The 23,351-nt window shown below is 33.9% G+C and overlaps 1 protein-coding gene across 4 annotated transcripts; it reads left to right on the plus strand.

The window, feature by feature from the left end:
• The first annotated feature begins 12,219 nt into the window (after positions 1-12,219).
• On the plus strand, positions 12,220-17,499 carry LOC126708659 (calcineurin B-like protein 9). Of its 4 annotated transcripts, none has more exons than XM_050408501.1 (9): positions 12,220-12,487; positions 13,218-13,382; positions 14,157-14,239; positions 14,724-14,783; positions 15,227-15,335; positions 15,471-15,523; positions 16,461-16,541; positions 16,916-17,028; positions 17,133-17,499. In XM_050408501.1, exons 2-9 carry the CDS (start codon positions 13,304-13,306, stop codon positions 17,194-17,196), a joined length of 642 nt encoding a protein of 213 aa, XP_050264458.1. In that variant the 5' UTR covers positions 12,220-12,487; positions 13,218-13,303; the 3' UTR covers positions 17,197-17,499. The 4 variants fall into 4 exon arrangements, with proteins under 4 accessions (XP_050264458.1, XP_050264460.1, XP_050264459.1 ...); XM_050408503.1 differs by having other exon boundaries at positions 13,224-13,382; XM_050408502.1 differs by having other exon boundaries at positions 13,247-13,382.
• The last annotated feature ends 5,852 nt before the right edge of the window (positions 17,500-23,351 follow it).

A 23,351-nucleotide genomic window follows, 5' to 3' on the forward strand; every position in this document is an offset into this window, starting at 1 on the left:
GGTAACCCTCGCTACTATAAAAACCTAAGCACCCTCGCAACTCAAGGTACGCATAATTTACCCTCTCTAGCACTCTAGAGCAGTGAGAATAATTCTAACTTGACATTCGGAGGGTGTTTGGCCGGTACCACACCGGTACTCTCTGCTAGGTTATTCCTTTTCGTTGTGCAGGTGCCATTTGCGATGTACGAGGGACGTGTGACTCACTGGTGGTATTATTTTCGGCTTCATCAGATACCTTGGACCAAACCGGAGAGAGTGTGCTTATTCTTTGGTGGTATAGAATATAGTGTCTGAAAGGTGTGAGACTGGTTGATTAACCCACCATAGTACTCATGGAGATGGAGTAACCTACTAGTGAATTTGGTATTAAAATAGTTACATAACCATGTGAGTTCCATTATATGTCGTAAGATAAATTATTCAATGTACTCAGGAAGAATCATGTCGGCAGGTTTAATGGTCCCCACACATTAAAAAAAATATATGTGAATGATACTACCAGTAAAAACTTAAAAAAAAAAAAAAAAAAAAAAAAAAAAAAAAAAAAAAAAAAAACACACAACACCCATGTACTCATTATTCATGAAATGTTCCCCCTTTTATTTGAAGGATTTTTTTTTTTTTTTTTTTTTTTTTTTAAGAAAGTTTCAATTTATGACGTCCGTTTCTGATGATAATTCTTTGTAATCAGATTAAGACACCAATCAGTTTTTAGTATAGATGGAGATTGAACCTCAAATCTCTTATTCAACCATCAAAGATTTTACTAATTAAGCTAACTGAAATTTACAAATACAACCTTTAGAGGAGTCTTAAGGTCCTTAGACTCTTACCTATTCACCAGTTAAACTAACTTCTTAGGAAGCTATAAACCATTTTTCTAAGAGAATTTATTACTTCACAATTTACAAGCGTTGTAAATACTTTGAATTACATATCTTTTATAGTTAAATTCTAGACATCAAAATTCTTAAATAATACATGTATAAAGGTTGTTTATAAAATTATTTGCCAAATGCATTTTTGATGAATTTTTTTTTTTTTTCATTCTCTCTTTTAACCTCCTTCACTTAGCAGTCATCGATTCATTTTAATTTTTAACATATCTACTTTGAGTAATTTTTTTTAAAAAAATAATGGTTTAGCAACCCAATTATAAATTTCATGAAATATAAATTTCATAACTTCATTGATGCATTATAGCTCTTCAGCTCTTAAGAGTGTAGATATTTGTTTCCAACTTATCAGTTTTTATTATTATTATTTTTTATCACATAAAACTAAACTAGCCGCTAACTCATTTGCCATGTGGGATCTGCAAATAATAATAATAAGTATCTAACTAATCAATTAAAAAAAAAAAAAAAAAAAAAAAAAAAAAAAAAAAAAAAACTTCAATCCAGATAGTTGGCAGGAATGACCATATGTAATTCGAATATAATTTAATTAAAAAAAATTTAGTGTTAAGTCTAATAACTGATGACAAGTAAGTTCTACTTAGGTTTCATATGCAACGACAAATTTAGGATTCTTTACAACCTTAATAATTAAAAATGTTAACATGGAAGAAAATTAAACATAATTTAATCAACATTGTTTAGTATTAGGTTGCGTCAATCCAACAGAACTCTTGATAGGTTAGTCTTAAATAGTTTATGTTATGTCAAGTCAGTCTAGCCTTTCTCAAAAAAAAAAAAAAAAAAAAAAAGAGTCAGTCTCGCCCATTAAAGAAATAATTTTGGAGGTTTCCTGATTGTCACGGAATCTTGTATTGATTAAAAAAAATGTCAACAGCCTGACCTTAATTGGTTCCTCCCATTTATAAAGTGTTTGAGGATGTAGAGTGAAAATGTTTAAGATGCGAGATTAGCAGTATTTGTAATTATCTAAAAATATATATATTTGTTAGAAAAATAAAGAGACATAATAAATCTTTTTTTTTTAAAGTTAGAAATGTAATAAATTATAGTAATAACATTAAGTCTCATGTTGATAAGAAAATAATTTAAAAGGGAACGGTGGTGTAACCTGTATGGAAAATGATTTCCTCTGATTGAATTATTCAGTTTCTTATTATTTTTAAGTAGATGTGATGTAAGATATGTGACTTTTTATTTTATTAGCATACTGTATGTCTTATATCTAAATAAAAATTGGTAGAAATTGAAAGATTCATTTGAGGTGTGCGTGACAGCGTGAGAGAGAGTTAAAGTACAAATTATATGAAATTTATGTTTAAGATTATAAATGAAAATTTGCAAACGTAAACTTATCATTTTATCCCAATAGATGATAAAGTGACAAATGATAAAATAAAAAGGTGCAAAATGAGTTATGAGTTATCTATAATGCATTCTTAAACTTTAATTCAATAAGGTTGGGAGCATTCATTTTACTTAAAAAGTTGCTTTTAGCCAACACTATCTTTCCGAGTTTATAGAAAAAAAGAGTGGAAAAGAATGAAATGAAGTAAAATACTAAAATAGAATTAGAAATGCTAAATTTACAATATTTTTACAAAATTATAATAAATTCTAAGTGGTAGACTAAGTTTACAACATCTTTAAATATATATATTTTTTCGAAAAACAAATTATTGAGATTTAAGAGTATTATTGAACCGTCGGTAAATCAGCAATAACAATATTATTTATGTATCAAGAAACAAACTTTATCCATACAAACACGGAAAAGAAAATTTTACTTAACGAGCTAGAGCATATCCTCAAATCAAATATTCTCTTCTTTTGATTCTATTTTCTCAAATCCTCTAATCAAATTAGGCTTTAACATATGACATAGATACTTTACTAAATCTTATCCCGACATGTTTTAGCAATAATATCACTCTCTTGCAGTTAAATTAAAGAATTATAACCATGAACTCTTAAAATAAAACTTTGTTTTTATTTGTTGGGAATAATTAAAGCACATTGTTGGCCAAGGCTAACTTTGATATTACTTGACAATGACTAGTAAGACATTTTTTTTTTTTTTTAAGGAGTCGATCAATCTTAAATTCAAACAACTTACGAGAGTTCACTTGCAACTAATACTAAATTCAAAAGTAACGCTATAAAAAATTAAGAACTGTTTAGTACATAAACTTAAATATATATTTTTAATTTTTAAATAACATTATATGTATTTTTATAATTTTTTTTATCTATACTTATTTTCAAAAAAAATAAAAACTATTGTTTAAACACGTTACCAAACAAGCCCTAAGAGCAAAAATAATCCAAAACAGCAAAAATGAAGTGAAAACGACATAGAATGAATGAGCGGCAGGGAACATAATTATAGCCGATTAACAAAAAGTAAACAATAAGAAGTTACTAGGGACCAAACATAATCATGCTGACTAACAGAAAGTACATCAATTTTAAAATAATTAATATTATCTAATAATGTCGGTCCAATGCCTAACCTTCCCTCTCAACACGGAGTTGCCCATGGTTTCCACAGTGTCCGAAGACTGAGTCCACCAAGCACTGACAAACTGCCAACGCAAAATGCTTCATCAACCAATCAAAAAGAAAAAGAACGAAGAAGAGAGGATAGTCATCAATCAATTTGCAATAGATTACGGTTCACTGTAGACGACAATGGAGGAAGACTATTATTTTTTATTTTTCTTGGCTTGATGATGGAAAATATCTTGATGTGACAAGAAATGGCTAAGAGGGTTGAACCTCAATCAATGATATAATATTATTACCACGTACCTTTGGCATGATAGTCACTCTACAAATATAAATATATGTAAAATATGGAAGGCAAGAGTCGAGATTCAAGTCTCTAAAAAATAGTATTACACATATACACTTAGATTAGATTAAAGTAAAATTTTTATATAATATAAAAAAAATCAAATTTTAATATATAATATATATCACTTGACGAATTTGTAGAGAATAAATCAAATTTTAACAAAATCCAACAAAAAAAATTTAGTATTCAAAAAAAATATATATTTTTGTTCTTAAATTAAAAAAGTAGATAAACATTCACCTATTTATGCAAACAATATTACAATATGTTCATATTCTAAATTTATTAATTTTAAATTTAAATTTATATTTTTCTAATGACATGTAAGTAACTGAAACTTATTTCTCAAATATTATAACTTAGTATTATAAATTGTTTATAAAAGTAAATTTTTATCAAATATTTCAAAAGAAATTTATAGCATACATGTGTGTCGAATGGGACATCAACTAGTTAATTACAATTTGCAAGAATTCAAAGTCAAACAAAAAGACAAGTGGAGCGATTTGCATTGTAAAAAAAAATGGTAATTTCAATGAATAGGAAATGTCTCATCAAGTAGAAAAAGCAAATTCTGTTTTAGGTGTATATAGCAAGTCTCTCATAATTTATGGGCCTTATATACCGGTAAAATTCACATGATATGAGTTTTTCGTTACGTACATCTGAAACACAATATACCTTCTTGGTCGAGTTAGGAATTGAGGTTTATTTTTCACGTTTGACAATTTTGGTTCTTTAAAGTCAATTTTTTGTGTTGTGGCACTGGTGCAGTGAAGTGAGTGTATGAAATATGTGCGAATTTTTCTGTGAAAAATTAGCAGTGGTGGTAATCTTTATACATCCCTGGCATTTATGTTCACTGTTCAGATTGATTGGCGTTCTTTGAAGCAATCAAGTAGGCCTCTTCAGGCTTCAGCTTAAATTCCTTGACCTCGGAATTAAACTAGGTATATCGAACCGATTTGTACTCAGGTTATATGGTAGTTACAATTTTCTTTTTCCTTTTTTGGTCAGAAAAGTGGTTTTTAATATTGAAAAATTATTGAAAAAGTTTACATAATACCTGGGAAACTTTTTTTTCTAAGGGCTCGGTAATCATCAAACTAAAAAAGTCGATTTCATTATTCTTTTTCTTCTTCTTTATAAAATTTAAATTTAAATTATTTATTTAAATATTTAATTTTTTATATATTTTATATTAATAATGAATATAATTTGTAAATAATAGAATTTATCCCAAAAAGAAGAAGGCATTTTTTATGTCATCTATTTTTAGCAATTGCTCTGCCTAAAAAAATTCTGGTAATATGTATACTAGTATAAAATATGACTGACATGGTCCACGTGGAGATCGAGTGGGAGTGAAAACATAATAGTAGGTTTAATTAATAATGGTGATTAAATTCATTCTTTCTAATCTTAAGATTTTGCGGCAATTAAGTAATAGTTTATCATGGATAGGGATGGATGTTGTAGTAGAGCGCCTTTGAATAGCACTCCCACTTCAATAATGATTGAGAAAATATTATGATTATAAAAAGATCCCCAAGCACTCCCACTTCAATAATGATTGAGAAAATATTATGATTATAAAAAGATCCCCAAGAAATAAATAAAAGGAACGAAGCAAACCCAAAATCTGAAAATAAACACACACAAATAAAAGAGCACCAATGAATTCCACTAATCAAATATGGAGATATACAAGTTAGTTTATCAGTATTCTCACAATAACTCAAACCCCAATACACCCAATAGCTCTCTCACAAATACAAAAAATAGAAAAAACATTACACTCTATTCTAAACTAGAGAGCTCTCATAAATATGCACCAGTCAATCTCTCTATTTCCACACTCTTCAATTGTCACAACACACTGCTTATATAGGATATCAAGTCGGCTAAGATACTAAGTCATTCAAGCACTAGAATTGTTCACGTGCAAAATACTAATCCAAGTAAAGACAAAGTCTACTTCAAGTAGAACTCTAAATCTCAAGTATATCTACTTTGCTACTATTCCAAAAAAGTCAATATACATTGAGCACGCGAGGTCCAAACATCAATTCCAAATTGAACTTGGATGTCTAAGGCTGGTTGGGAATTCAATGGGCAATTATCCCAAGTGACGTGGTGCACAATAATAATCCAAGCCATCAAATATAACAATGGAGGTATTTTTTGGCCAAGGTCCCTGGATTTTTGAATTTTTTTATTATAAAATTCGTATGACCCCTCCAAAATTGAAAACAAAAAAAAATCAAAATAGTCATCTAACCCCAAAAAACCTCAAAATAAATTAAAATGGTCATATAAGAAATTAATCAAAATTTTGGTGGTCCCTAAAAAAAAAAAAAACCTTCACTTTTTACTAACAAAACAAAAATAAATCCATTAAAAAAAAATCTTTGATGAAATACAAAAAATATTAGTATGACATTTTGGTTGTTTGCTTATTTGGGATCCAATATTAAAAGTTTGGGACAAGTTTGAGATTTGGAAGTTATTCAGTTCGTTAATTCCACCTAGTGGATTTTTAAAAATATTTCTCATTAGGAAATTGACTTTACAATTGAGCATTATTATCAATTATATATTTTTCATGCTTAAACAAGTGTTAGTAGCAAGATTCATAAATTATGAAAAACTACCATTGAAAATAGAATTTCACCATTATGAGAATATTTTTTTGAGATAGTTTCAATTTATGGCGTCCGCTTCTGATAATAGTTTTTTATCATTAGACCAAGGCACTAATAATTTTTTGGTGTAGGTAGAGATTGAACCTTAGATATCTTATTCAACTATCAGAGATTTTACCAGTTAAGCTAACTAGAACTCACATCATTATGAGAATAATGTGGTTTACATTTAGATTCCAAAAATTGTTAAATATTTTTTAATTTTTTCAATAACTAGTAAGGACTAAAAAATTAGTAGCTTGCCAATTTGTTTATAGAATGGTTGTATAGTTATACTTATAATTAATCTTTCTATTTCCACTACAACTATGGAATGGGTATTTTCAACCATGAATATTATTAAAATTGGGTTCACAACACAAAGTGGAAGATGATATTCAAATAGACTCTTTGATTTTATACATTAATTGAAGATGGTTTTTTAACACACTCTTTGATTTGTACATTGAAATGGAAATTTCAGTGACATTTACAACAAAATTAATTAATTACTATTGTGGAGGGACGAACCTCTCACAATGAGTGGTACACCCCACATGTGAGCTCATGCTTATATGCAGCGGGTGGGAGGCGTCTCTCCCCGATGTCAGATTGAGCAAATCCGTGAGAGTTTTCACCCAAAACAGACAATACATTCTAAGGGAGAGGTTCGTCCCTCCACAAAAATCACATGAGTGTGTGGTACACCTCACATGTGAGCTCATGCTTATATGCTGCGGGTGGGAGGCGCCTCTCCCCAATGTGGGATTGAGCAATTCCGTGAGGGTCTTTATCCAAAACGGACAATATCTTCTGAGGGAGAGGTTCGTTCCTCCACAAAAATCACATGAGTGCGTGGTACACCCCACATGTGAGCTCATGGTTATATGCTGCGAGTGGGAGGCGTCTCTTCTCGATGTGGGATTGAGCAAATCCGTGAGGGTCTTCACTTAAAGCGGACAATACCTTCTAAGGGAAAAGTTCGTCCCTCCACAAAAAGACGCCTTTTAATGTGGAGGGGTGAGCTCCCTTAGAAGGTACTGTCCGCTTTGGGTGAAGACTCTCACGGATTTGTCCCACATTGGGGAATTACGCCTCCCACCTTCGACTTATAAGCGCTGGGCCTAAGTGAAGTGTACCATCGTGTTCGTGAGGGTCTTCACCCAAAGCGGACAGTACCTTCTAAGGGAGATTACCCCTCCACAACTATGATTTATGAGATTTAAAAGAACGTTGAATTTCATTTTGATAGATAATTGCAATAGACAAAGTACTAAGAAATAGTTGTTTTGTGTTTTTTAATTGTTGATATTTTGTTATTAATTAAATGGATACTAATTTTGATTGTAATAAAAAATAAATTTGGTTCATACTCCCCCCCCCCCCCCCCCCCCCTCAATAGAAACCCTGACTTCATCACTAATCATGGTACAAATAAATAGTCTTGAGTTCAGTTTTGTCTTCCTTGGATCCATCCAAGAATGATGGTAGTTGACTGTTAACTATTTTAGTGAGATTAGCTCAATTTATATAACTCTTACCCTCTTTTATGGAATTTTCATGATTGCTTCCCTTAAGTTAATAGGTCAGACACTCCGCCCCAAGCCCTTGTGATATAGAGCTTTTGAAAACACATCAGCAATTTGGTCCTTAGTGTTGAGGTATCAAATGGTGAGCTCTTTTAAGCACAAACTACTTTCAGACATCATGATAGTCAACTTCCGAGTGCTTCATGCGTGCATGAAAAATTGAGTTAGAGTAAAGAGAAATTTAATTGGTGTTATCACACTAAATGAATGGAGATTGATGGAGGAAAATATGCATATCTTAAAAGAGAAGCAAAGGCAAATGTGAGTGCAACTTAATTCTGTTCTCCTGCAATATTTGAGCCGGAATACCATTGTGTGCATTTTGGCACTTTAAGAAATATGATAGAATTTAAACCTATGTTTGGATGGAGGGAGAGAAGGTGGAGTGACGATAATGGGGCAACGTATAAAATTTGCATCAAAATAGGTTTCAAGGCGAATCGGACCAAATTGGAAGAGAAGGTCATGGTCATGCGTGAGCGTGTTTGAGACCACAAAAAATTCATTAATAGTCATCCAATCAATGCAAACACCATAATTAATGCATAAATTGACATACTTGATTCACGACAAATATAACATCGGGATGGGTATATAAGATACAAACTCTAAACCCTACCAGGCTACCATAGGTTGTTGATAATAGATCAGTTGGGAAAAACATTTATGATTGTTGTTGTCGATTTGTGAAGTGATCTATGCTCAACACCACAAATAATGGAACACCTTTTCTTCTTTTCAAACCTTTTTTCACATGTTGCCTACATCTATATCCATGCAGAGGTAACATGGTACAATCCTCTATAACCAAACAAGGGCATGTGATGAGTTGTAAGCTTCCTCAGTCATATCGATATTAAAAATATAAAATTTTAAACCCTGCATCAATTCAAGCCACTAACTTAAATGTGTCTAACACAAACAAGATGGAGGCCGGGAACACATGAAAAACGAGACATTTTTGTTAGATCTTGTCGTTTAAGATTCTTTGGATCTTGTGGCATTTTATTCTACACATTTTGTCCAAATATATTGGCAAGTCAAGCATCATTTGAGGCCAAGCAAAGTATATCAAGTCCTTTTCTTGAATCTTGAGGATTGCACCAAATCACAAAATTATATATAGAGGCTTCTTTTCTCTTTAAAAATATGAATTCTAGGGTAGTCCTGTTAGAGCATTTGATCACAAGCGGGGTTCATGAAAGCAATGTTTATGATTATTTTTACCATCTTATAAAGGCCCTTAAAGGTGTGGAGACCAGAGTTAGAGACATTAAAAATTCCATTCTGTTGAAGCACAGTTTAGAAAGCTTATGCTTTTGTTAACTACCGCCCATTCTCATGGTCTTAGAAACAAAATGATAGTAATTTACAAAGTTGATGCTTTTGATAAAATGGACTCCTTCCTCTAGAATCTTCATAACCTATGTTGGATCCTTGCATTGTAGTTACAAGGAAAGAATAAAGTAAAAAATGAAATCATAAGCCAGGACCAAATGATATATCATTACTCATGCACATAAAGGAATGGCTGAACATTAGTTTAGAACTAATTAAAGTAGCAGTCAATAATTTTGTACTTATCGTCAATTAAGGGATTCTGAACAAACCTGTCTAGGAAAAAAAATTATTGGTATCTTATCTTAATACTAAATAGTAATTAATTATCCTAAATTCAAATCTTAGTGTATAAAAAAAAAAAAAATCTACTTTGTAGGCTAATTGGTGAAAATATAAATAAGGGAGGTTGAAGTAAATAAAGTGAAACTACGTGTTTTTGGATAAACCCGGAAAAGGTATGAACTTCAACTCAAAAAACAAAAAAACAAAAAAAAAGAAATGTTGAAAGAAATATTTTGAAATAATATAGCTAAGATTGCCTAAGATACAAGCTAGGGGAAATTTAGTAAATGAGAAAATGACATCACATTCTAGTATGTGAAGCTAGTGATAATAGCATTCCACCTAATTTTATAGCTTTATAGTTTATATTGGGTTTTTACAAGGCCTACTTTGTCTGTATTTGGTGATTAAATTATTTGTAATTATAACCCTTCACAAGCTTAAATGAATTCTAAAAAATTAGAAGTTCATATAGGGAGGAATCTTCAATGTGTAGTTTGTATTATGTGAATAATTTATTTGTAACCTTCACAAGTATAACAAATGAATTTTAAAAAAATTAATGAATCTCCACCCACAATAGTTTATAAGATTATATATGTCTATTTTAATAATATGATTCATTCAAACTTATAAACAAGTTGTATGCCTTATCTTACACATAGCGTGTGTTTGGGTGGAGGTTAAAAATTAAAATTATTTCACTATTCAGCTTATTTTTACTACTATTCATGGGCTCCACTGTACTATTTCAACTAACTTTTACCTTTATTTACAGTACTTTCAGTAATAATTTTTCAGTTTTAGCAAAATAAGCGGTATCCAAACACACTCATATTAGATCTTCAATTGTACTTATATATTCATAGAACAAAGTTTGATTACAAATTTAGTTGCAGCTAATGACATCAACCCTACTTAATATCTTTTTATTGGATGTGAATTTTGACCAATCCACCATTGGAATATATTATCTTCTTACATCTTCTATGCTTGCAAAATTTGCAAAATATCTAAAATCAATAGTTATATTATCAATCAAATATTTAAATTTCAAGCTTTTATGGTTTAAAATTTTGTATAAAAAATAAGTTTATGAATAAAATGGTAAATAATATTCGATTGACACAAAATTTAACATCCATGTTAAAAAAATAAAACACATACAATCCAATGAGAAGATTTTCAAAATATATAATTATGTTTATATTTTTAATGAGAACTTTAACCATCTATTACAACTAAATTTGTAGTCAAAATTTGTACATATCCAAAATTGTAGCCATATTATATAAACTCAGACAAGTTTCTTGCTAATTATCTTAGCTTACCCACCCGTGATGCAATTATTTTAAGAATTCATTAGAAACCTAATTAATGATTGCTACTGCAATAGAATTTTTTATTGGAAAAGGAAATTTATGTACCATATAGTAATTTAAAAATCAAATGGCTAAGGTTAACACTGGAATAAAGTAGTGTGCAAGAGAATTATTTTAAAGCCAGGCACTTTGGCACATCCTGTGACAATAAGTCCGAATTTAGTTTTATTTTAGGTGCAAGTTACATTTCTTTATTTGTATGACTAATCAAGCTATATAAGCTATTTCCCCTATTTAAAAAAGAAGAAGCTATATAAGCTATTCTTCTAAAGAAAAGTTTTATCTTTTTTTTTTTTAAATATATATATTTTTAAAGGAAAAAGATAACAGATTTCTTAAGTCCATTAATTTAAGAAACATTTTTATAAACTTTTTTTGGAAAAAAAAATAACTAATTATTTTTTACAATTTTTATATTTTCAATGAAAGTAGTATTGAAACTTTTCTAAAATAGTTCATTAACAAATACCTTAAAACATAGCCATTAACCAAACAATTTTTTAAATATAAGAAAGTAGTTTTACATCTTCTTGATTAGACTATTTTATTTTTGCTTATGACACATGTGAAAGTCACGTGAATTGTTAATATGATATGTGAAACTTTAGAACTTTTAAATTTATGACAATGGTACGTCTTTTCAAATTTATTAGGTCCGTTTATTACTCAAGTGTCTCTTAATGGACGAACAAGATTTTATCTAATAATTTTGTTTTTTTGTTTTTTGATAGATAGGTTATCTATTAAAATAAAATACTAATTATTGGCTAGAATTTTTTTTTTAAATTTTTTTTGAGAAACAATTGACTAGAACTTAGACGACCCTTCATTCTTCTTGTGTTTATGCAATGAATCTCTACACTTTTTTTTTTTTTTTTGGATAGAAAATAGAATTAGAAAGGGGTTGCCGACCAATTAAAAAAAAATTATTTATTTATTTATATGATTATGATAGTTTCTAAAAAAACAAAAAATGATTATGGTAAGATGGTAACGAATTCCCGTTAAGATTTGTTATTAAATTAAAAAAAAAAAAAGGAATATTCCGAAATGCCAAAGCCTAAGGCTTCAAGTATTCCTTTTTGCACGCGCAGAAGTAGAACGTGAAGGCCACGCGTCCTCACCTACATCCACTTCCTATATTTCCTCAGAAACTCGCAGTGTCGTTTCTAACTTCGCAACAGACTTCTCTCGTTTTTAGAGAGAGAGAGAGAGAGAGCTTAAGAGTTTTTTTTTAGACAGCTCTTCAAATAAATCAGCCGTGAGTTTCTCGGTTTCTTCGCTCCCTCAAACTCAATCTCAGCCCTCCATCTCTCTCTCTCTCTCTCTCTTACCACCTCTGGTTTGTTCTCTTCCTCAATTCTGTGCCCGTTATCTCTTTTTATACAACTCCCTCTTCGATTTCGGTTCTTCGGCCAATTTTTGTTGGTCGGTGAGTTTCTCTTCCTTCCTTTTCTTTTAACCAAAAAAAAAAAAAAATTATGGTATGGGTTTTGCATGGATTTTAATTTGAGGTTTTGGGGTTTTGGGTTTTGTTTGTTGTTGTAATTCTGTGTTTTTTAGCTGAGAAATTGATGGAAAATGTAATGTGTTTTGGATTTGGATGATGGGTTTTTGATGCTTATTTGTTATTCTTCTCTGGGTTGGTGTGAAAATGGAGGAATATGATGTGTTCTTGCAAGTTTAGATTTTGGGTCTTTTATTATAAGTCTCTGTTTGATTGCTGAGAAAATGAAGGAATATCATGCAAAATAAAATCTTTATGCGTAAATCTTGGATCTGTTTTATTTGGCGGAGCTATGGGTGAGGAAACAAGAATAAAAAAAATCTTTCCTTTTTTACTTTCTTCCTTCAGTTTTTGAGGAATTATATGATGTAGAGAATGATGTTGTTGGAAAGCTTTATTTATTATTAATTTATTAATTTTATTTTCCTCTAATCTTTCATTCAAGGAAACGGTTTTAGAGAGTTCAATTTTTCATGGAAGACTCATTTGAGAATTCTTGGATCAAACAATGAATCAATCAAATTTTAATTGATTCATGTGGTGGAAAATTTCAATGATTTTTTTTTTTTTTTTGCATTTAATTTTAAATTGGGATTTATTTAATACTAATTATTTTTTGCATGGCGTTCTTTGAATTTGGATTTGTAATTGCAAGGTTAAGATGGTTTTGCTGATATATTGTAGTGAAGCCTAGGCGCTTGTTTTCAAGGGCTCTGCTTCCTCCGCCATCTTCTTCCGTAAATGGGCTGTCTTCAGTCTACTGGAAGAAGACAGGTTCCAGGACACGAGGACCCAATTGTTCTTGCTTCACAAACTGCTTGTAAGTTGCTTCTTTTACTGTTTTAATAATTGAGGTCAAGCATAAGTCCCATGTATTTTGCAATTGTAGACTCTGATTTCTAAAGGTTGTGATTATATAAAGGTTGTGATTATAGTGTTGGTCACATCTAATCGGACTTTATGTTATAATTTATGAAATCTCACCTAAGAAAAGATAAATTGCTAAAAAGAATAGATAAATCCCTGCATGATGTAACTGCTATACCAGTTATATATCATCCTTGGGGGTCTTGTAATGCCAGAGAAGTTCAAAAAGTTGGTTGGCATACACATTCAGATTTGGCTATGCCAAAACCTGTGAACTTCATTGTAATCCAGCTTGGGCAAGGAAGACTGTACAAAGAAAGAACCTCCATTTACAAGTCTTGTATGTAACCTGTCTTGTCTTGGATACGTCATAGGCTCAATGGATAGCTTAATACATTCAATTATAATTATCTGTAAATTGGAGATGCCTGGTACACATCATAAATGAACAAAGGAAATGAAAACTGACTTGTCTGCCTTTACTCTAAGACTAACCTTTGAATTTAGATAATAATGAGAGCTGAACATTATTTTTATCCATCTCAATATTATTCTTCTTTCTTTGAGAATCAATATAATGATATTGGGGTGAAAGGGTGAGGTTGTGAGTTCAAGGAGCATTGGGTCTGTGTAACATATAAATATATATTCTATTTATTGTACATTCTCTCAACTCTCTCTTTCTAGTTTTAATTTTTTCATCTTGTGTGCTTTTTTTATTTCCCAGTTACTGTTAGTGAAGTTGAAGCACTTTTTGAGCTTTACAAGAGCATTAGCAGTTCTGTAATTGATGATGGGTTGATAAACAAGGTATGTTTGTGCTTAAAATCAAGGCTTCTTCTCTTCAACAGTTTGCTTATAATGTTGCATTTCCTACCATGTTGCTTCTATCTGAATTTCCGTGGTTTCTTTTTATATTATGTTCTAGGAAATATTAGCAAGTCCCATTAAGTGAGATCATGGATTCAAAATCCACTGGGTGCATGTATAACTTACCACTAAGGGAAAAAAGTGAGAGAGAGAAGAAAAAAATACATAAAGGCATTCACTTCTTTGTGTGTATTTTTTATTTTTCTAAAAAAAACATTAGGCTTCTTCTATGCTTCTGCGCCCATGTTCAGATTGCAAGGGCATGTGCCGTCTGTGACTCTGTTTCTGTGATTGATCTTCCGTGTTTTTTTCAAATTTGAGCCATGGCCCTTTTGAGTGTTTAGTACACATCTATATATATTTGGAAATGTGATTTTTCAGATTTTAAATCAACATGTGACATTGACTTTTGTTATATATGCAGGAAGAATTTCAGTTGGCACTTTTCAAGAACAGGAAGAAAGAGAATCTCTTTGCAAATCGGGTATTAAATCTTTTCATTTTGCCTTTTTATATAGTTGTCTAGATGAATATTGTAACAATACCTTAGTATAAAACCGATGGTAACTATTAATTAGAATTTAAAGCAAATCTAAACTCTCTAAATTTTTGGATAAGATATTTTTATATTTTTGTATCAATGATTTTTTTTAAGCGGTGATTACAAAAAAGTAAGTGCTGGCCTTTTGCTGAAAGCATTAATTATTTAAATTTGTATTAATCTCATTTTAATTATTTTCTGTGATTTCGTTAATCGTTTGATGAGTTTAATGGAGGTAAAGAGGAAAAAAAATTATGGTTAATATTGATCAAAACGTTACGGCATAATTTTTTTTTTTTTTTTTTTTTTCTCGTCTTTGTTATGCAATGTATGGAAGCTTTCAATCAATTGTGTTTGTTTTGAGATTGGAGTAATTTTACATGCAGATCTTTGATCTGTTTGATGTTAAGAGGAAGGGAGTCATTGATTTCGGTGACTTTGTTAGAGCACTTAATGTCTTCCATCCCAATGTTCCTCAGGAAGACAAGATTGATTGTAAGTCATGGATATGATGTATTTTGACCTTCAATTGTAAAGTGTAGTACTGTTGTTTTCCACAGTGCTATGCATATCCTTACTGTATCATATATTTGACTGTTATGAAAACTAATATTTAGATTTATTTTGCAGTTTCATTTAAGCTCTATGATTTGGATAATACAGGCTATATTGAACGACAAGAGGTATGTTGGTGGCTTTAAATTTTTCTTGTTTTCAGGACCCTTTTGCTTTTCTGCTATGGTAATTCAAATTGTTGGGTGAGAAAATCACTACATCTAGAATTTTATTTTCCTTCTTGCTTGGTCAGATTTGGTTGGTTACTGACCTATCAAAGAAAAAAGAGATTTATGCAGTTACTGCCGACTAGTTGAGAGTATTGAGTTCAATCAGGACCTAATGTGCATGTAGCTAACTGGTGTTTTCTTGTGAATCCACATTGGATGTCTTTATAGTTTGTCACTTTCCAAATTAAATGGTATAGAGGACATAATCATATATTCTGTTTGGTGATGATCTTGTTTGCAACCCTATGTTAAGATCTCGGAAAAGGTGGGGATGGGATTCTATTGAAGGGCAAGACTTAGATATAGTACTTAGGTACTGTTTCTTAGGTTCTCATTTTAAGATTTTGTCATGTGGATTTTTCCTTATGGGATGGAAGTGTATTTTTTAGTTAAGTTGCCACATGGTTGAATCTTAAGCGGGGAACGTAAGGAATAGTACTTAAGGTATTGTACCTAAGTTCTGTACTCTATTGAAATGCTCAAGAGAGAAAGCCACCCCTTTAAGTGGATTTGTCAGTTTTCCCTTCTTTCTTGTTGCTATCTCCAAAATAACATGGGTTACACTTAAGATAAAATAAAATAAAAAAGTTAGTTCCTTGTAGGAATACAACATAGCAATCCTAGCACAATTACAAAAATAATAATTTTTTCCCAAGATCAAATGAGCTCCAGGGAGGTTGTCACCTTGTAAATTGATTTTCTTATTTCTGGTGTACAAATATATATCTAATTGGAAAAGAAGTTGAGGCCAAACTTCCAGAAGTTGTTTTTTTGATTTCATATTCTTTTATTGAAACATCCTTGTAGGCATCTTCATTTTATGTGATTTTGGCAGGTCAAGCAAATGTTAATTGCACTTCTATGTGAATCTGAAATGAAGTTGGCTGATGAGACCATTGAGATGATACTTGATAAGGTGAGTTGTTGCATACGTCCCAGAGTAAGAAGTAAAAACAATTACATTGGGAAAGATTATTAGCCCACTCTAGAGTGTGTTGAAGCCTAGATATTTTTAATAGCTAGGTTTAACAATTTAGTTATTTTCTGTCTGTTGATACTATTTTAGTCGGGGTGAATGTCTGGTCCATTGAAGGGGAACATATATAGGGCAGGATATATGTCTTGCTATGTATTTTCCCCCGCTTCTACTTCATTTTCTCTTTTCTTTGAAATGAAAATGTGTACGGTTATGCTTTGTGGTTTGCTGGTAGGATCTTCATGGTATGAAACTTAATTGCTTTCAATTTTACGAACAAATGGTTTACCATTGAGCTCTTCATGTGTGTTCAGACTTTCTTGGATGCTGATGTGGACAAAGATGGGAAGATAGACAAGTCGGAGTGGGATAATTTCGTGGTTAAGAATCCATCATTATTAAAGATCATGACCCTCCCCTATTTGAGGTATGAGGAAAATTATTTGTCATGTATATATATGACATGATTTATCTCCTGTTTATACAAAAAATCTGACGTTTTATAATTCACAAATTTTGAAATGAATGCAGGGACATAACAACGACATTTCCAAGTTTTGTGTTTAACTCTGAGGTTGATGAGATTGCAACATAAAATGGAAATAGCTTAGGAACATTATCCAATTAGTGTGGATGATATTTGGGTGGAATTTTTTAGTATAATCTTTTGGGAGGAAAAAGAAAGGTACTGTTTTGTAACTTTTGTTTTTGTCTCCCCCCTCCCTCTTTTTTCCCTGGAAGAGTAGGTTGATGTAATACAATTGTTATTTACATCGGCTTATGAAGTGTAGGTAGATATGCATATAAATTTAGCCGGACTCAGGCAATTGTAAAACAACATTATAATTGGAAAGTTGTAGCCAATTTTCTTTTAAATAGTGTTGAATTGAAATATTAATTGTGAGATTGTATATATTTATATTGTAGTGGTGTGCTTCCCACTTCACCATGAATTGTTGCCTATTTGGGCTTTTTGCAAATATGCTACTTTAAAAAAGAAGTTAATATGTAGAAATGGTGGTTTAAGGCCAGCAGATTCTTTGTGGGAAAATAAAATTACAGGATGAATGCTCTCTTTTTTCTTTTTCTTTTTTAATTATTTGGATTTGTAATGGCCTTTACAATAAACCCTGTTATGGATATCGCAAGTGGGCTCTCATATTATTTATTTATTTTTTTTTTTTTTTTATGATCTGTGACAAGTTTCATCATGACAAACGGGTTGTATTACCCAGTCCAAAAATAAAACTGGGAAAAAAAAAAATTTTCAAACAAAAAGTTTATTCTTTTCAGTTGACAACTCGACCAACCAACCAAATCGATTTAATTTGAAAATTCCAAAGTTGTATTCTTTCAGTTTGTGATTGGTTGTATTTTTGGTTTATGAATTTTTGCAAATTGATAATCATTTCTAGTGTTCGATTTTAAAAAATTGATAATCCATGTTGAGGGGTATTGGGCCCAAGAGCTCATTAGCTATGTATATAATGGGCCTAAGGTCCAAGCCAAGGACTAGAGAGCGTCTGAGGAGGGTAAACGTTGTCAAGGGAGCCCTTATTAGTGAATGAAGAAGTTGGTTTTGACTATAATGGCCCTCGAGGTTAGGCCGAGGATGAGTGCCTCCTTGACTAACCCAAGTCAAGGTCCGTAAAGGTGGTCTATCGTCTGGGGGAATGTTCTAGGAAGTTCTGTTGGCACGGATAAATATTGCAAAAACAAAGGACAGAGGGGGAGTTCTAAAATATCTAAGGAGAAAACTGCTACCACTCACCGCATTAAGTGTTCTGTAACTAACTCTTTAGCCGAATTAATGTGGATATGATACCTGAACAGTGACTTTCAACCTTACAGCTACTACCTACGGACTTTAGAAAGGTGGTGATGGAACAAGTATCAAGACCAACCATCTGGTCTACACGTGGAGGGTGGATATGAAAACAAAAAAAAGTATAAAAGAGAAAGGAAGCAATGAGAGAAAGAGATCGAGAAATCAAGAGAGAAATACTGTAGCAATCAAGAACCAACATTGTAATCAAACTTGTGGGAAATATATAAAAACTAATCTCCTTGAACTGTATCGAGGACGATTTTCTTTCGTTTAATTCAATCTATTTTCCTGTTCTTGTCAATTGAGCCCACTTTATTTGTTGTCCAACTCATTTTAACCCAATTTTCCAACTCACTCTCTACAAATTCATTGTTTTGGGATTTTTGGGCCTAGGTCCATCCATATTTTGGACTAGGGACTCAAATCTGATCATTACAATTGGCGCCGTCTATGAGAAATTATCGGTGTTGTAATGAGTATAACGGTCAATAATGGTAGGTTCAGGTCCAAACCAAGCGGAATCTATGGGGTCTCAGCGTCAGGATCACTTCCGTGATCTCGAACAGAGAAGAGACCAGGAAGGGAGTATGCATACTACCCATACTAGTAGGAGTCATTCTCGAGGTGGTGGCCACCTTTCTCCTGAGAGAAATACCAAAGCCATGCAGTTGGAAATTGATCACTTAAAGAGAAGCTTACGCTACGAATGGCGAAAACGATCTCCTTCCAAATCCTACGATGAAAAGGACAGTAGCTATAGGCGCAGATCAAGGACCCCTCTTAACGAGTCTTTCTCATATGATGAGGACTACCATCATGAGTGCAGAAGCAAAAATTCATCTTCCAGAGGCCTGGGAAATGATGCTATGAGCAGAGCACTCAACCAAATTTCCAAATCACCTTTCACGCGCAGGATTGAGGAAGGGAGACTTCCTCGGCGGTTCACTCAACCCACATTCACCATGTATAATGGCCGAACAGACCTCGTGGAGCATGTTAGCCACTTCAACCAAAGAATGGCTATGCACTCCAAGAACGAAGCCTTGATATGCAAGGTATTCCCATCCAGCTTGGGGCTTGTGGTGATGAGATGGTTTGATGATCTGGGTGCAGGTTTCATTAATTCTTTTAAGAAACTCACTCAGGCGTTTGGATCTCGCTTTATTACATGCAATAGGGTTCTTCAGCCCTTAGATTCTTTATTGTCCTTGTCCATGAGAGAAGGGGAGACTTTGAAGATATATTCGGATAGATATTGGAAGATGTTCAATGAGATAGATGGTGACTTTGATGATGTTGCCATCAGGACTTTCAAGGTCAGCCTATCTACCAAGCATGGCTTAAGAAAGTCTTTGACTGGGAAACCTATTACTAGTGTATGCCAGCTTATGGATCGGATTGATAAGTATAAAAGAGTTGAGGAGGACCAGCAGTAAAGTAAGGGAAATGGTAAGATTATCTCTTAGGATGGGAGGGATTTCAAGTCAGACCGTTACAACAATAACAGACCCCAGAGGGATTTTGCTAAGCAATTTGGGCCTATAGCTTCTCAAATGGTAAGCAGGGTATTCTGGGAGCCAGTACACCAGGTCCTAGAGAAGATCAAGAAAGAGCCATACTTCAAATGGCCAAACAAAATAGGAGGAGACCCCTTGAGATGCAACCAGAGCCTTCATTGCCAATACCACCAAGAGCGGGGACATACCACCGAGGACTGCAGAACTCTGTGGAACCATCTGGAGCAACTGGTCAGAGAGGGAAGGTTACAGCAGTTTTTGTATCAGCCAAACGGGCAAAGAGACCAATCAAGGTCAGGGACTCAAGGGAACGCTTTTTTAAGGCCCCCGTTAGGCACAATTAATGTCATCTTTGCTGCATCTGGGAGGACTGGTTCTTATCCTTCTAGGGTGATGTCTGTGGCTCAGCTATCAGTTGAGGACTCTAATTCTCAGCCGAAAAGGGCTAGAGTGGAGATCCGACTGGCGCTGAGTTTTTCGAATGATGATAAGATGAGAACCATCCAGTCACACGACGATGCTTTGGTGGTCACCCTCAGAATAGAGGGATATGATGTGAAGCGAGTAATGGTAGACCAGGACAACGGTGCAGAGATTATGTACCCTAATTTGTACAGAGGGCTAAACTTAAAGCCTGAAAATTTGACAGCCTATGATTCACCTCTAGTGAGCTTTGATGAGAAGGTTGTCATCCCAAGAGGTGCAAGCAAGGTCAGAGATGGTTGAAGTGGACTTCATTGTAGTGGATGCATATTCTCCTTACATGGCCATCGTGGCCAGCCCTGGCTTCATGCCCTAGGGGTTGTCTCTTCTACTCTACATTTGAAGGTGAAGTACCTTTCAAGGGATCGGATTGAGGAGCTTGTAGGGAGTCAGTCCATGGCTAGGCAATGCCTCATAGCTGCAATTACGCATCAGCTTGCAGTTGAGTCCTCGGCCTCTGCTGAGGGGGGGCTTATAGCAGTCAAAGTCTCCGGTGTTAACTATTGATGGGCTAGCCGAGGAGGCGAGGTGTGAGGATTTAGAGAAAGTTGTTGTAGGTGATGACCCGGAGAAGTTTTTTCAGGTTGGGATTCAGCTACCTCCTTAGGAGAAGGAAAAGCTGGTGGAATTTCTCAAGAGGAATGTTGACGTGTTCGTATGGAATGCTTATGAAGCTTTAGGGGTGGATCCGAGCTTCATCTGTCATCATTTGGATGTCATCATTCTAACGCTGTCAAAGACGAGGTGATGAAACTTAAACAGGTTGGGGTTATCAAAGAAGTGTTATACCCTGAGTGGTTGGCCAATACTGTGGTTATGAAGAAGAAAAATGGAAAATGGCGGGTATGCGTGGACTTCACAGATCTGAACAAGGTTTGCCAAAAGATCCTTTCCCTATGTCTCGAATAGACTAGTTAGTGGATGCCACTGTGGGTCATCCTTGGATGAGTTTTTTAGACGCCTTTCAAGGCTACCACCAGATACCTTTAGCCTTGGAAGAATAGGAAAAAACAGCTTTCGTAATTCCTATTGGAAATTACCATTACAAAGTGATGCCTTTTGGATTGAAAAATGCAGGGTTTACCTATCAAAGGATGATGACTAGAATGTTTGAACCACAACTGGGTAAGAATATTAAAGTATATATAGACGACATGGTGGTTAAGAGTAAGGTGGAATCTGAACACGTTAACGACCTCAGGATATCTTTGAGATCTTGAGAAGGCATAAGCTATGACTCAATGTCTCTAAGTGTTCTTTTGGGGTCGGATCAAGGAAGTTTTTGGGGTACATGGTTACGCATCGCAAAATTGAAGTTAACCCTGACCAGATTAGAGCAATCAACAATCTACAGCCACCTCGGATCCTAAAGAGGTCCAGAAATTGACAGGGATGACTGCTGCTCTGAACCGATTCATCTCTCTGTCAAGTGCAGACCCTTCTTCCAATTATTGAACAAGTGGAAGGGATTTGAATGGACATAGGAGTGTGTTTTTGCCTTCCAGCAGTTGAAAGAGTATCTATCTTGGCCACCCATTATGTCCAGGTCCGAGGTGGATGAGATCTTGTTTGCTTACATTGTAGTGGCTTCCCATGCGGTAAGCTTAGTGCTAGTACGAGTTGATAGTGATGTGCAGAGACCAGTTTATTATGTGAGCGAGTCATTACATGAAGCTGAGGTCCATTACCTACCACTAGAGGAAGCCATTTTGGCAGTGGTGCACGCCACACGTAAAGTCCCCTACTACTTCCAATCACACACGGTTGTTGTCCTAACCCAGCTCCCATTTAAATCTCTACTTCGGAGCACTGATTACATTGGGAGGATTGCCAAGTGGGGTACGATTCTAGGGGTTTTTGACATCAAGTACATGCCTCACACCTTTGTCAAGGGTCAGGTCCTCGCCAATTTGGTAGTTGAGTTTGCTGAAACCCCATTAGAAGAGAAAGTAACGAAGCAGAACATGAATGAAAAATCAGTTGGTGCAATCTCCTTACAAGAACCTTTGTCCTGGAAGGTATACGTTGATGGTGCAACGAACCATAGAGGATCAGGAGTAGGGCTAGTGCTGATATCTCCTGAGAGGATTACAATTGAGAAATCCTTGAGATTAAGCTTCTCGGCCATAAACAATGAAGCTGAGTATGAAGCTATAATGGTGGGAATGACCATGGTTTAGAAAATGGGTGGAAAAGTAGTGGAAATATTCATTGATTTAAGGCTGGTTGTGGGCCAAGTTCAAGGAGAGCTGGAAGTTAGAGATCTCAGAATGCTGGAATATTTGAACCAGGTTAGACATTTACAGCCTGAAGTTGAGTCTTTTACTTTGTGACAAATCCCTAGAAGTAGAAATACACGTGCCGACTCTCTTGCCATATTGGCAACCTCTTCGGCACAAAGTTTACCTCGAGTGATTCTTATGGAAGACTTGTATAGGCCTACTGGAATAGGGAGAAACGTGACTCACATACATCAGATTAGGGTGGGACCTAGCTGGATGGACCCCATAGTACTATTCCTTAAGGAGGATATCCTACCTGAGGAGAACTCAGAAGCTGACAAGGTGCGAAGAAAAGCTTCTCGGTTTTGGCTATCTGAGGACCAAAAGTTATACAAGAGATCTTTTTCTGGCCCATATCTGCTATGCATACACCCTGAAGCAGTTGAATTACTCCTAGAAGAATTACATGAAGGGATTTGTGGAAGCCACACGAGAGGCAGATCTTTGTCTCACAAGGCCCTCACTCAAGGTTATTGGTGGCCAAATATGCAGAGGGAAGCACAAGGGTATGTGAAGAAATGTGACCAATGCCAGAGGTTTGCTCCCAACATTCATCAACCGGGAGGAGTTCTTAATCCTCTATCTAGTCCTTGGCCATTTGCTCAATGGGGCTTGGACATCGTAGGTCCTTTCCCTATGG

This window comes from Quercus robur, chromosome 12, assembly GCF_932294415.1.
Source record: "Quercus robur chromosome 12, dhQueRobu3.1, whole genome shotgun sequence".
NCBI classification, from domain to species: Eukaryota; Viridiplantae; Streptophyta; class Magnoliopsida; order Fagales; family Fagaceae; genus Quercus; species Quercus robur.

Bases quoted from the DNA above. Each gene is read 5' to 3' on its own strand.
- LOC126708659 (XM_050408501.1), top strand. From the start codon at position 13,304: ATGGGCTGTCTTCAGTCTACTGGAAGAAGACAGGTTCCAGGACACGAG. The intron at 13,383-14,156 runs GTAAGTTGCTTC...TTTATTTCCCAG, and splicing joins TCTTGCTTCACAAACTGCTT to TTACTGTTAGTGAAGTTGAA. The intron at 14,240-14,723 runs GTATGTTTGTGC...TTATATATGCAG, and splicing joins ATGATGGGTTGATAAACAAG to GAAGAATTTCAGTTGGCACT.